The 15,006-nt window shown below is 44.5% G+C and overlaps 1 protein-coding gene across 2 annotated transcripts in view; it reads right to left on the bottom strand.

Annotated features, from left to right (window-relative positions):
• LOC148026101 (uncharacterized) overlaps nt 1-15,006 on the bottom strand; it is a 55,926-nt gene that overhangs the window by 23,362 nt on the left and 17,558 nt on the right. Inside the window, exon 2 of one of the 2 annotated variants that reach the window (XM_087693353.1) lies at nt 11,581-11,716. In XM_087693353.1, the coding sequence (XP_087549479.1) occupies nt 11,581-11,716 (136 nt within the window). Of the gene's footprint in view, nt 1-11,580; nt 11,846-15,006 lie in introns of both variants that reach the window. The other variant, XM_087693352.1, reaches the window with a different exon arrangement.

The raw sequence follows: 15,006 nt of genomic DNA, 5'->3' as shown, positions 1-15,006 counted from the left end.
ATCTGACCAAGGATGACACTGAATACATAGACTTTGCAAAAGGGATAGCCTCAAAGCAGCCATATGCAGATTAACATCCAACAAAGCTGCACCCCCCAGCCTTTTCGGAGTAGTCACATGCTGCCACGAGATCCATACCTGACCCAACCGATTGCCTTTCTTTTTCCACAACATGAATCTAATAGGCTAGACCAAATCCAAAAGTGACTTCTTAGTCCAAGGAAGCAATGGCAAAAAGAACAAAATCATACTGATCATAATGCATTGAGCCACTTTTAGTCTGACATGTAGAGGCCAGCACTGAGATTTTCAGTACATGAACTTGTCATGAATTCGGGAGGCTATCCAATCCAGCAAGGCATGGTGAGCAACCTCCACACCAATAGGATATCCCAAGTGTCTCGTTATATTGCCCCTTGGAATCACAACTCCATTCCAGCCCAAGGCTTGTAGATCATTCTTCGTACAAGAAAGAAGGATAGATTTCTGAGTATTAATGTGAAGACCTGAAGCCAAAGCAAATAGATTCCACACCACCATTGCCCGAATAACATTAGTGCGATCAGCCTTTAGGAACATAAAAGAATCATCTGCCAAAGATTGACCCAAAAGCTGGTCACCGCAAGAAAGAGATAAGCCAACTATCTCACCTTGAGCTACCAGCCTATCAAATAATGAGAGCATCGGGTGAGTTGCCAAAGCAAAAAGTAAAGGGCTGAGGGGACAGCCTTACCGAAGAGATCGAGATAAGGCAATTTCCTCCGTAATCCCTCCGTTAAGAGCAATACGAGCCGCTGCACCCTGACAATGTATCAACTAGAGAAATCATACAGGGCCCAAAACCCATTGTAGACATTAATTGCTGCAGAAATGACCAGCTAACATGATCAAATGCCTTCTCAATATCCAACTGAATCATAACAACCTGCTGGCTAGAAGCTTTGGCATAGTCAATTCCCACTTGAACATTCAAAATGTTGTGCATTATATTTCGACCTTTAATAAAACTGTATTGACGTGGATGAATGAGGTGCGGAAATACTTTCTGCAATCTGTTGGGCAACAAGCTAATAACAGTAATCTTCCAATCCGAAGGCATCAAACTAGAATTCCATACTTGCTGACACAGTCGAGTTAATGGGTCCTTACGCATTTCCACATGGGCACAAGGACTCCCAAGTCCTCTGACGATCAAGTCACATTGTTCCTAAATAAACTCCCCAAGAAATATTTCAATTTTGTGGAAGGTATAGTTTCAAAGCCTACCATGCCTACATTCTATGAATTTGAGTGTCAACTGTTGCATTATGCACGGTTGTTCGATCAATTTCATATGAATTCCTCTTCAGAGGAGGCTCTTGTTGCTCATTCGCAAAAAGGGTAATAAGGGAAGGGAAAACAAAGCCAAACCTCCACTCGAAAATCAAAATCTAAAGCAAAATCAATCCAGGGAATCACAAGGAACATCCCAATCTCTCAAAACCTGGGTGGCAGAATGTACCTAAAAAGAATAGGTATTGTTAACATTGTCAAAAGGCTAGCCATTTTGACGATGAGTGTCGATCAAAGGCAAGAGGCACAACACCAAAATCTAAGTCACAGACCCCTGCCCCTCGATCGCGCAACCCCCAACAAGGGAGGTAGGGTGATGGCAAGGGGCAATTTAAAGATCAGACTCATACTGCCACCGCTTAGCCATCTCAGTCGCCAACGTTCTCAACTCCAGAGGGCTTGTCTGACTGGTCTGCAGAGGCCCACATCGTCTCCATAGAGACATCCGATGCGAGTCTCGTCCACATCTATGAGTTGCCTCTCGACAAGGTTACTGCAGGGGCCCACTCTTCACAACCAAGCACTTCAGCTCCTGTTTGGATTGTGGACAGTGGAGCTACACATCATATGACTCCTATAGCAAACATTTTCGTTCCCAAGCCCCTGCAACCGGACAGGTCCGCGTAGGAAACAACTCCTCGGTCAAGATTCACGCTCGAGGTTGCGTCAGTTTTGCCACTGACAAGGATCCGGATCTAGCTTCGCTGGACAATGTATATCATGTCCCTCAACTTGGGGTGAACTTGTTATCTGTTCAGCAGCTTTGCCGGTTGGGGCGAGCAATCTTCTTTACAACGACCACAGTCGAGGTCCTTGACTCTCAGACTGGTTTAGTGATTGCTCGCGGTGAGGCACAGCCTAATGGCCTATACCACATGACACATTTTCTGACCAAGCCAATAGCTGAGGGCTCCGTGTTCCATAACTTCCAGGCCTTAGCCACATCTCGGGAGCCTACAAACAATGAGCGCCTTTGACATTTTCGCTTAGGCATCTTGGTTATGACTCTCTTTATGAGTTGTCACGCCGTGAGCTAGTTAAGGGCCTTCCACGCCTGAAGCTAGCTCGAGATGTCTGTAAAGCATGTCAGCTCGAGAAGCAACATCGTATTCCCTCAACAAACCTCACATCGAGTTGAGGGGCCTCTTAGATTAATTCATGTTGATCTTTGTGGGCCGACATCCATCGCCGCCTAGAACGGCGCGCTGTACTTCTTTTTTATAGTGGATGATCATTCCAGATACATGTGGGTGTATTTTCTCAAACATAAGTTAGATGCTTTCATATATTTTTCTGCTTGGGTGCTGCTTGTTCATAACCAGACTGGTCATCGTGTCGGTTACATGAGGAGTGATAGCAATGGTGAGTTCATCTCCCACCAGTTTTCCGAGTTTCTACAAAAGCATGGCATCTCCCGTCTGCTCACCTCTACCAACTCCCCTTCTCAGAATGGAGTCTTAGAGCATAGGAACCGGACAGCTAGGGAAATGGCATGCTCTATGCTATTCGCACCAGAGCTCCCTGAGCACCTTTGGGTCGAGGTTGTTAACACTTCGGTGTACATCCTCAACCAATGCCCAACTGTGGCTCTTCCTCAAAAGACCCCATATAAGGCATTTTTTGGCTCCCAACCTGTCACTTCCCACTTCAGAGTCTTCGGGTGTCGTGCATACACACACACACACCTGATAACAAGATAGGCAAGCTCACTTCTTAAGCTGATCTTCTTATTTTTGTGAGATATTCCTCTGAAGCGGCAACCTATCATTTGTTTGATCCTTGGACAAACAAGGTGATCGTTAGGCAAGATGTTGTCCTTGACGAGGGGAATATCGTGTAGTCCTCTACACAGGACTCCGATCCAATTCCTTCTTCCACATAATCAAAGATCGTGCCTACTAAGCCTGGTCTACTTCCTACTCCTGACATTTCCGCGAATTCTTCCACTCCCAGGTCCCCCTCCTCGAGACCCGTTACCTCGTTGGTACTAGCAGACCATGCAAGATTCGGGGATCCTACCACTGGATTCCACTTCGAAGGGACCTAGAAGATTTGCTCAGCTTGCTCCTCAGGCATCATTTGCGTCGTTGTTTACAGCTGATTATCTAGCGCATTGTCAGCTGGATACATGGCAAGAGGCTCTTCAACACCCTCAATGGCGAGAGGCCATGGAGAAGGAGCTAGAGAGTATTGACCGAAATGAGACTTGAACATTGGTGGATCGTCCAAGCCACAAGAAAGTCATCGGGACAAAGTGGATTTTTAGGACCAAGCTAAAAGCTGATGGGACTTTAAACAAGTACAAGACTCGCCTTGTCGTGGAAGGGTTTCGACAGAAGCATAGCATTGATTATGAAGAGACATTCGCCCCTACTGCACAATTGACTTTCTTTTGGTTGCTACTCGCGCTAGCCACTCACCATGGTTGGCCGATACATCAAATGGATGTCAAGAGTGCCTTCCTGAACGGTTTCTTGGAGGAGAAAGTCTATGTGAAGAAGCCACCGAGCTTTCCTTCAAGGAATCCTAGAGATAAGGTATTCTGCTTGCATAAAGCTCTTTATGGGCTTAAGCATGCGCCACGGTCTTGGTTCCATAGGATGGATAAGTTCTTGTAGACTCACGGATACCATTCTACCCCTTATAACCCAAACTTATATATTCGATCTACTACAGAGGGGGTTAGCTATATCCTCCTATACGTTGATGACTTACTCATCACATAGCGAAAATCAAGGCTAAGCTTAAAGCTGCATTTGAGATGACACACCTTGGTTTGTTGTCTTATTTCTTGGGGATGGAGGTAGTTCGTTCTAGGAGCTGTATTTTTGTGTCATAGAAGAAGTATGCACTTCAGCTCGTGGAATAGTATACTCACGATCAACCAGGCCAGTGGCCACGTCTCTAGATCCTACTGTCCACTTGTCGAAGGATACCCTAGGGCAGTCCTTCGATGAACATACCTATCGTTCTATTGTAGGAAAACTTCTTTGGTTAATTCACACTAGGCCAAATTTAGCTTACTCAATTAGCATACTCAATCAGTATTTCACAGCACCTAGGATGTCACGTTGGATTGCATATCTTCGTGTGTTGCATTATTTGCGGTGTATCTATTCTTATGGCTTAATATATGGTTCTGGTTTATGTTTGTAGGGGTACACTGATTCTGATTGGGCAGGAGATCCTGACACCCGGCATTCCCATGGCAGCTACCTCTTTACCTTTGGCACGGCTCCCATTTCTTGGTCCAGCCGTAAACAGGAGACGGTGGCAGCTTCCACGGCTAAGGCTGAGTATCCGGCTCTCTTCGATGGCACCACCGAGGCCATCTATCTAAGGAGTTTACTAGTAGTGCTTCACTTTCCATGTGACTCTCCCATAGTTATATACTGCAACAACCAGAGTGCCATTGCCCTTGTGGGCAAGGCAATCCAATCATCAAACCACGGACACGGCATGTGGGAGTTCACTTCCACTTTTCCAGAGAGCAGGTTAAGCTAGGCACTATTCGCCTAGAGTTTGTGCCATCATCAAATAATTTTGCAGATATCTTGACCAAAGCAGTCAACCAGCCGATTCTTTAATACCTACTACCCAGGATTGGCTTGAGTACACCCTCCCCTACTTCTTCAACTTGACGGGGAGAGGGTGCTTCCCTCTTGCTTCCCCTTCTAGTTTGAGAGGGGGTGGCTTCTACTCTTGATAGTGACAGTGATTATGCTTACAGTTTTTTTTTAGACATTACATTCATTTATTCTTTTGTATTGTATTATGGACATTTGTAACTTCATCCGCACTGTCAAGATGACATGATTGTAAAAGGGCACTTGGACAAGTGAACAATTCCCCTGCAAGGGCACTGTCCCAGTGGCACCATTGCATAGCATATTACATGAGCATGATATCTTGCATCTCCCTTTGCATTACCCCATGCATTGGCATTCTGTTCATGTAAACAATGCATCTGTGCGTATTTATCCCTTTCGGTTGTTTGGAGTGGTCAACTCTAGGATCCACCATATTCGTGGCATTGCACATGCCAGTCTCCAAGGCACTCGTTTCCAGCTTGCTTGCTTGCTATGCTTGTCTTGCTTGCTTGACATATTTGCTATACACACACCTTAGCCATTTTCTTTGTCACCGACACCCAATAATGGTAGAGATAGGATGCTTGTTTTGTGAGGTCTTGGGTCTTGACCATCCCTTATCACTCTCCCATTTGAGGCACGAATACTCAATAGGACGAAAACTGATTTGAAACCCTCACTTAATGCTTAATCTATCAAACCTAAAAAGCCCTCCCAAAAGAAAAGAAAAACAAAACAAAAAAAAAGTCCATAGCTGATTCCATCCGCCTTTATAGGACTTGGTAGGCCACTGGGCATCCAACGTGCACCCTTTGTCCGATGCCCTGTCCTCTCTGGGGTGATCACTTGGGCTCCCTCGATAAGATAACCATCACCTCTGTAGTCTTAGTAGGCCACTGGGCAGCTGACGCGCACCCTTTGTCTGATGCTCTGGCTGCTTTGGGGTGGGACACCTTGGGGTAAAAGTTAAACCAAGAAAGGGCTTGACTGGCCTCTATTCTCATGGCACCATTGTCAGGCCTGAGAGGGGGTGTTGAGCTAAAAATGCATTAGCTTTACTTAAACAACCCCAAATCATGCTTAATTAATGAAGAAACCTTGTTTATTTAAAAGAAACGCGATCCTAGAGAGTTTCTATGTCTCATAAGCACAAACCCACTAGGGAGAGCCCAAATTTTCTATAAATACGTATGATGCCCTCCATTCAGCCCTCAATCTCTTTTTTGCAAATTTCAGGTGTTTCAACAGCACAGCTTACTGCCCACACCCCGTTCGCGGAGGACATCTCAGCCGAAGCTGTCCATTGCTGTCTCTATCAGTTGGCACCTGATTTCTAGCCCTCTTCACGCAGTTGGGAGCTGATTCTAGCCAAACGACTGTTGTTCTTGTGCAGATCTGCTGCCGTACAGCTTGCCACATCATCACATCCCTGCGTTTGCTTCTTGCAAGCTATCACCCAACTACTGCAGGTATCGACTGGCAGTTTTCCCTATCCTCTAGCAATCGCCAACACTATAGGCTGTCGCCAAGCTGTTCTGCCCGCGTTTGGCAGTTTTCTCTCTCCTGCAGGCTATCCTGCTTGCGTTTTTAGTCTTTCTCTCTCCTGCAACCTGCATTTTTAGTTTTTCTCTCTCCTACAAGCTGTCTTGCCTGCGTTTTTAGTATTTCTCTCACCTACTGCCTACGTTTTGAGTCTTTCTCTCTCCTCACTACTGTCTGCATTAGATTCAACTTCTCACTACTGCGTTTGCTAGTGTTCGACATCCAAAGGCTGCCTTGCTACGATTTGGGATCCGTTCAAAATATGACATACTCTCCAGCTCATTACCCCTTCCCTGATCCTTGAGATACAGGAGTTCGAGGTACAATATTCATTCACTCTTGGTTGTCCTTTGCCTTTTCATGTAAACATTAGTCAAGCTAATTGTCCATAGTCTAATGAGCCAAGGCTGTGAGCTATATGAGCATCGTATATTGAGTAGTCATATCACTTCATTCATTCACTGTGTTCATTGTCTCTGAGTTACCCTAACCCTAACTATGTTCTTTTATCAGTCTGTGCTTTGTCGTACGGTTTTTGTTTATGTTTCTGTGTTAGGGTATTTCTTTACATCCCTTTGGGTGAGGTGGTGGCTACTATGATTCACATCCGCAACCACTCTCCGACTTTGGCACTACAAGACATGATTCCCTATGAGGCTTTCTTTAGGACAAAGCCTTCCGTGTCTCATTTTTGCATCTTCAAATGTGATGCATTTGTCCATGTGGACAATAAGAAGAGGAAGACGCGAAGCTCGACTCGAAGTCGAGGAAGCTTATCTTTGTGGGCTATAGCATGACCACGAAGGGATATCGGCTCTATGACCAGACGACACGAAAGATTAAGGTGAGCAGGGATGTGATCTTCGATGAGACTGTGGCTTCCAAGGATCCGATTGATGGTTCTCTTATAGGTGATACTTCGTCATCGACTGACCCTCCCCAGCCTTCTGTTCCTCTTCTTCCTTCCAAGTTGCCTGAAACCAGCCTTCCTTCTTGGAATGGGTGGTGATAACCTGATTTAAGAGTTAATTACAGCAATAAATAAATGCACATAAAATGAAATACACACTTTACCATAACATTCTTGGACAGTAAGCACCCTGTTGGCCCCAAAATTAATGCCCCTTGCGGTATTTCTTTAGCTTTCATTCAATTAGAAGGAGTACAACTCGAGATTCTTCAATCTCCTCCTGCTAACCAATTGCTCTTGCTGTCATAAATGACCAACAAGCCTTTTGAGTCATTTGCCCCTTGATTCACCCAGGACTTCTTCTCCAATTTGACCCTTGGCTAGCCAAATGCTGCCCCAAATCAATTCGGGATGGGCTGGCTCCTGAAATCCCTTGATAATCTTCAATTATCAGCTGCTGATTTCAATCCCTTGAGCCTTTAATCTCTGGCACGAATCCCAAGGTAAGCTAAACCCTAATTTCTGCTGTAAATGAGGGTTTACTGCAGAAATTACAGATCAGCCCACCAAATTTGGTGTAGCCTTCGAATGGCTGAGAATGGCTGAGAATGGCTGAGCATAAACTGAAGGAGATGAGAGAATGCTGTAGAGAGAGAAAATTCTGAGATTTGTCGCGAAGAACTGATCAAAATCAGTTGCTGCCCTGCTGTACCAGCCCCCAAACGGATGCACCAACAACAATAGGAGCATCAGAGACTGTGATCTTCAGGACAAAGTGCATCAGCAGCAATTGCCAGCTTCCCAAGGTCAAGAATATGCAATCTCCATCACCAAAATGGTCTCCAATGGCTGGGAAATGGCCCCAAAAGCTGGCAACCACAATCCAATACCTCTTTCCCACGGCTCCAAAATGAAAAAACGAGATTTCCCTCTCCCTTCAGCCCTATTTAGCCTTTCCCCCACTTGCATGGGAAAGTTTTGCCAAGTGGCAGCTTTCTTAATCCATTTTCAGCAATTTCCAGTCATTTAATTAATTTTCAAAATTAATTAATTCTGAAAATTAATTCAGCCCTTAATCCATGCCTAGAAAATTGACCTTGCCCATCCAAAAATTAATTGGCTAGGCCATTTCCAACCCAAAGTGGTCCCATGCATTAATTGACCCTTGGACAAGCATTAATCCATTAATTAATGCCTAGTCCCTAGTGTCACCACTGACACTTAATGGCCAATTAATGGTCCTAGGGGCAAACTGACACCAAAATTCACCTTGAATCTAACAAGTGTAACTTGTTACAACTTTTGTCTTTGGCACCCATCTTTTTCACAGGGTCCTTCGGCCTTCAACTGTGAAAAAGTAGCTTGCACCTCACATGTGTATCTTTTAATTGCACATTTGATTAATCCTTTAATCAAATGTCAATTAAACATAAGCAAAGTATCAAATTTTCATGTCCTCGTGACATTGCCTCTTACCACCCCTTCGTCGTCTTCGGCTCCTCCCCCTCCTCCTTCTCTACCCTCTATTCCGGCTTCCCTTTCATCTTTGGCAAACACGACTACTTCTTCATCAAGTTTTTCTACCCCTTCCATCTCCCTTCAGGAGTCTTCTAGGGACACTCAGCCGACAAAGGGAGAGCCTTCTTTAGATGAGGAGGATCTACCTTCCCTTGGTGAGGGGGAGTCCCTTACACATGCAGGTGCTTTGCAAGTTCCGGAGGCTACTCGGTCTCCCTCACAGCAAGAGGAGTCTATCCCGATTCCTCGGTGCTACAAGAAGCTTATGCAAGATTCAAGTGTCACTCGCTTTCCTCCTCCTACCAGCCCATGCAGATCGGCCCGATTACAAGCCCAGTGGGATACTTCACTGTGTGTGAACTATGCTCTTATGTCACAGATTCTTCAAGATTCCGAGCCTTCTACAATTGAGAAGGCTCTTGCACAGGATGTTTGGAGACATGCTATGCAGGATCAAACTTGGGAGCTTGTACCGCGTCGCGAGCAGCAGAAGGTGATTGGTGTGAAGTGGGTCTATCAGACCAAGTACCTTTCAAATGGTTCCTTGGACAAGCACAAAGCTAGGCTTATTGCCAAGGGTTTTGCATAGAGTGTAGGTTTGGACTATTTTGAGACTTTTGCACCTATGGCTCGAATGTCTACTATTCGGGTTACTTTGGCTCTTGTAGCCCACCACCACTGGCCTGTTTATCAGATGAACGTCAAGTCAACCTTCTTGAATGGTATCCTTGCAGAGGAGATCTATGTTTCACAACCTCCCAATTTTCTTGTGCAGGGGAAGCAAGACCGTGTCTACAGATTCTACAGATTGCGGAAGGCCCTTTACGACTGAAGCAAGCTCCTCGAGCTTGGTACCAGAGAATTGACCGCTTCTTTGTGCAGAGTGGTTTCCATCGCTCTAATCATGACCCCAACCTATACTTCAAGGTTGAGGGTCGCCAATGTGTTTTGGTGATTTTGTATGTTGATGATTTTATCATTACACGGAGCGACACTTAGGAGGTGGATCACACTCGGGCTATTTTGCGGCAAGAGTTTGACATGATGGATCTTGGGATCCTTCTCTTCTTTCTTGGATTGGAGATTTATCAAATGGCACAGGGCATTTTTATTTCCCAATACACAGGTACATCTCCGAGCTTCTTTCGGAGTTTCGTATGGCCGAGTGTCGACCTATTCCTTGTCCCATGGAACCCAAGTCCAAGATTATGGCGGATGGAGTTCCCCTTTCATATGCTACCCGTTACATGTGCCTTGTTGGCTCTCTTATCTGACTTATCCACACTCAGTCTGATATTTCTTTTGTGGTGGCTTTGTTGTCTTCTTTCGTGACAACTCCTACATAAGATCACTGGCGAGTAGCCTTACATGTTCTTTGGTATTTGCAGGGGACTCAATCCTACGGGATCATGTATGGAGAGGGGATCACTCTTTCTAGATGGAGTGACTCGGATTGGGAAGGTAATGTTGATTCGAGATGATCCACTACACGTCATACCTTCTCCCTTGGCTCGGGAGCTATCTCTTAAAGCAACAAGAAGCAGCCTATTGTGGCCCTTTCTTCTATAGAGGCAGAGTATCAAGCTTTATGTTCAACAGCTATGGAGGCAGTTTGGCTCCGTCATATTTTGGCGAAGATTGGCTTTCCACAGACAAGACCTACGAAGCTTCATGTGGACAACCAGAGTGCCCTTGCTTTGGCTAAGAACCCAGTATTTCATGCTCGCACAAAGCACATTGAGGTTCAGTGCCACTATGTTTGAGAGCGGATCATGGATTCAGAGCTAGCGCTAGCCTACTGTCCCATAGAAGACAATGCGGCTAATCTCTTCACGAAGCCTCTGCCCAAGGCTTCTTTGCTTCATCACATGAGATTGTTAGGTCTTCAAACCCTCCCAGAATCTAAGAGGGGGTGTTAGCCTGCCCTATTTAGCATGTTAGTCTGTCATCTCCTGGTTGTGAGCTCCTATCAGAGTCTAGCAAGAGACAAATGAGCTCTGTTAGTTTATTTAGCATGTGTGTTTGGCTGCATTTCCTTCTCGGGTGGCCAGTAGCCCTTTTAGGGCGTTTTTGTGCAGGTTGGTCCATTTTTGGGGCCCAATCAGCCAGTTTTGCTGGCCGCCAGCAGGTCAGCCAGCTTTGGGGAGATGGAGCTATATACAGCTGCCCCCAATCATTCTTCTTCTCACTCTCTTCTACAGGTTACAGCACACCTTGCTCCCGTTCCTCTCCAACATTGGTGCTGCCACTTGTTTCAGCCTGATCTAGTGCTCTCACTGACGCTCTGGGCTGCATGCAAAGACTGATCAGTCCACATCTTTGTATTCAGCATACATTTCAGTCAATGCAGTATTTCTTCCTTCATTATCTACTCTGTGTGTGTGTGTGTGTGTGTGTGTGTGTGTGTGTGTGTGTTCCTTCTTCCATTGCCCACTCTCACACTAACAGCCATGATAAATCATCGTTATATATGCGATAAACAATCAGTGTTGTTGTCATGCTACAAGCGCATGAGCTAGCCTTCAAAATCTCTCCACAATCAAGTTATTAAAAGCTCCCTTTTGCAGCCTTGTTACACACGTCTAGCACAACTTTAACTTCAAGAATTTACATAAAATAAAAGTAAATAAGGGTAAAACTTGTCATTCTAGACTTCCAAAACTGAGACCCAAGTAATGAAGGACAAACCTGCAGACTCAATATTCGCTGAAAAGGCCATTTTCCATGATATTGCACCGGAAACTGACCTTCAGAACGCCTCTCAGTTTCCCGATGCATCATGCATTGGTAATCACACTCACCCAGACAATCCCACATTCTCCATCTAAAAACATGTAATTTCAGTTCCAACAAACCACTAGCATTTTGAGTCCCAACATCTCTCGCCTCTTTACATGCAGGAAAGCAGAGGAATTGAATGCATCCTGTTTCCACACATTCTTTCACGCAAGAACTGTAAAACCAATTAATGCTATTTAGAACCATAGCTTCTAGTACAGAGAACCTGTGGAACAATAACTTGTCAATTATCAATTCTTTGGAATTGCTGGATTTCATCAAGCTTTTATATCTTCTACTACAGATATTTTCCTCTGTTACCATGCAGTTTTTTGAAAGATAATTACTGTATTAAAAACCTTCCTTGGGCCTCCTTATAGTCAATACAATCATATTTGTCAGGGTAAATATTGAGCATTTAACAAATGACATATAGACTAAGGGAGCTTGTAGTTTAACCAGGTAGTTTATCACTCTGAAAACAAACTGAAGAAAGCTCACTCTCCATCACTAGCTCTGATATACAGATATAATCGTGAAGGCCAACTCCACCTTTTAAAGGTGTAATCAATTATCACACATTATCATACCAGAACAAACTCAACCTACAACAGGTCTAAACAGCCCAGCAATGGTAGTGACAAGTGAAAGCGCCTGTTGCTAGTGAATAAAGCAGTGATGCTGCACAGTGGAGGGTTCACCATCCTGGGGTGTGAAAAAACATTAAAGTGCCTACAAATAGTCAGACAAGCAGACTGCTAACAATTTTGGACATCGCCTACGAGATGGTAAAGAAATACAAGTGGTGGTGTAAATGAAGAAAAGCCACAGAGAAAAGCTTCAAATTAGGTAAGGCCAGAGATAAAGCAATCATACAGTCATTAAGGCATTTGTGAAATGCAGTAGACCGAACTTCTTTGACAGTTCAGCAACCTCTTTTCTGCCAGCTGAGAAACACTTCGATGCACTGATAGTAAGTACAACATCGAGCTTCATTCAGAAAGTATGATAATACGACTGATCTTTCTTTGTCAACTCCTTTTTACATGGGCATATACACACATCTGCTTGCAAATTTTGGCCCTGGAGAAAGGGAGCCATTGCAGCTTTGGAGAGAGATTGTGCAATCCTCTTGGTTGTATGTTATCTAAGCTTGGCAGACTGCAGGACATTTTTATCCATATCTCTGTTGTCCACGCCCCGTTCACGTAGGATATCTCAACCAGAGCTGCTGCCCACTGTTATCCCTCATCAGGTGCCTGCTATTCAGCCCTCTGCTGCTGTTGACAACATTTCTCAGCCTAATTTCCACTACTCATTTACTATGTTCGCTCTCCTACACTGCTGTCTAGGGCTGTGTTTGGTGATTTGCTGCAGTTGCCTACCAAAAATAGCAGCAAAGGACCTGCACTTTTGCTATCTGCATCAGCGCCCAAATTGCCACGTGTCATCTACCCCAAAGCCAAGTACGCAGCCATTTACTTCTCAATCTTTTGCAAATACTTCCTCCTTTGGGCAAGATTTGGGTGACTCATATGATTAAGTAACTTTTCAAAGCAAATATTGGTTCATCAGTCTTGAAAAAAATAGATATCATGAACACAATACAAGGTGAGGAAATGAAAAAGTTGTTACCACAAGCTATAAGTTTTCCTTCATCTTTCTTCCTTCAATTTTTTCTTCTCAAGGTCAATTTGAAGTTAGTGAATCATCTCATTCTTCATTTCAATTCCATCCATCTAATGATCAACAGGAATCTAATCATTTGGATTTCCAACCACTTCATCCACAAATTCATTTCAGATTCCACCTTCCCTCCCCCTTCTTCCACTGCATAATCGTTCACTTTTCCCTTTCAGACTCCACTTGTCCAACCACACACCACACTGGGAGATCTTCAAACATAAGCACATCCTATCCCTTTAGGTCCTTTGCTTTTGCACAGCCAAGTCGCGAAGGTGCATTGGTGGCGGGGGTTCATCCCCCAATCCAACCATCCATGGGGACCCCTGCGTAGTACATACGTATCCCACCCATGCGCTTTAACCCCCATCCCACTCTCCCATCTCCCGAGTGCCACACAATTTGCCAATATGTCCTCACCTAGTGAACCATCCTACACCTTTGCGACTTTTGGGCCATCTATTACTCAATCACCTCCTTTGGGACACACATCTCTTGTGCACTACTGAAGGACTCAAACTTCACCCCTTTACCACCCTCATCATAGTCTTTTGCTGAGCCTTTGGGAATCAAGTTGTCATACACTAGCTTCTACAAAAAGGGTGCATTGCTATACTTGCATCATGACCAACACCAAAAGAAGCATTTGCATGACCAGCACTCATTCCTTGAGTCCCATACGCACCTAATGCGGCAAATACAGTACCAAACATACCACTTTGTGACCCAGGCATCATGCTAATGCTACCATACATGGGGTTATGAATATTACCAACCATATCTGAATACATTGGGCCTTGCACACCATGCATAGATTGTTGCATACCATAAGGAGTTGTGCCATACATTTCCATATGCGATCCTTGACCCACCATAGCATGAAAAATAGTGCCACCACCAAAATATCATGGTTGCCCCATCATTGCATACATGCCCGGCTGTCCAAAACCCATTGGATTGGCACTACCAAGATGGCCTTGCATTTGGGTATTCAATCCAACTGGTACCATCTACTTTTGCTCATTCCCAACCTTGGGTGCCTCTTTTGGCTGCAGTGGCTGTCCTTTGGGAGCTTCTTGCTACCCAAAGGCCTTGGAAGAGGATGTCTTTTTCTTGTCCTCGCTGTCCTTTTTGGGAAAATTCAAAAATATCTCAAACTATGGATCTTTGGCCAATTGAACAAAGATGTCAATTGTTGCCTTCAACTAAGTCTTGAGCTGGTCATCATATTCTTCATCCTGCTAGTCATTAGCACCTTGTGGCCTTGAAGGACCCGCTTCTTGGTCAACGGCCACATTTTCTCCTTGTTATCCATTGTTGTAATCTTGTTCCAAGATTAGGCATTGCATTTTCCCCTTCATTATGTCCATTTTCAGAATGAGATGCATCATCATTGCTTGATCCCTCTCCCTCTCACTATAAGATGACATAATTGCTATAAATGCTTAGCTAAACACAATTTCAGCACTAGAGCAAAACCTCTGACCTTTAACCAAGTGCCTTGGGCCCACCAAGTCAAGGGATTTGATGGTGTCCCGGCAACAAAACCATGAAACCAACCTTCCTCCTCAAATAGGGTGGTAATAACCTAATTTAACAATGATTACAACAAGTAAACAATTCACATAAATTGAAATGTACACTTTACCACTT

Source organism: Lygodium microphyllum, chromosome 14, assembly GCF_053477565.2.
Source record: "Lygodium microphyllum isolate KBCC chromosome 14, Lygodium_microphyllum_v1.1.10, whole genome shotgun sequence".
NCBI lineage: Eukaryota > Viridiplantae > Streptophyta > Polypodiopsida > Schizaeales > Lygodiaceae > Lygodium > Lygodium microphyllum.
This window is presented reverse-complemented; position numbering and strand designations above follow the sequence as displayed.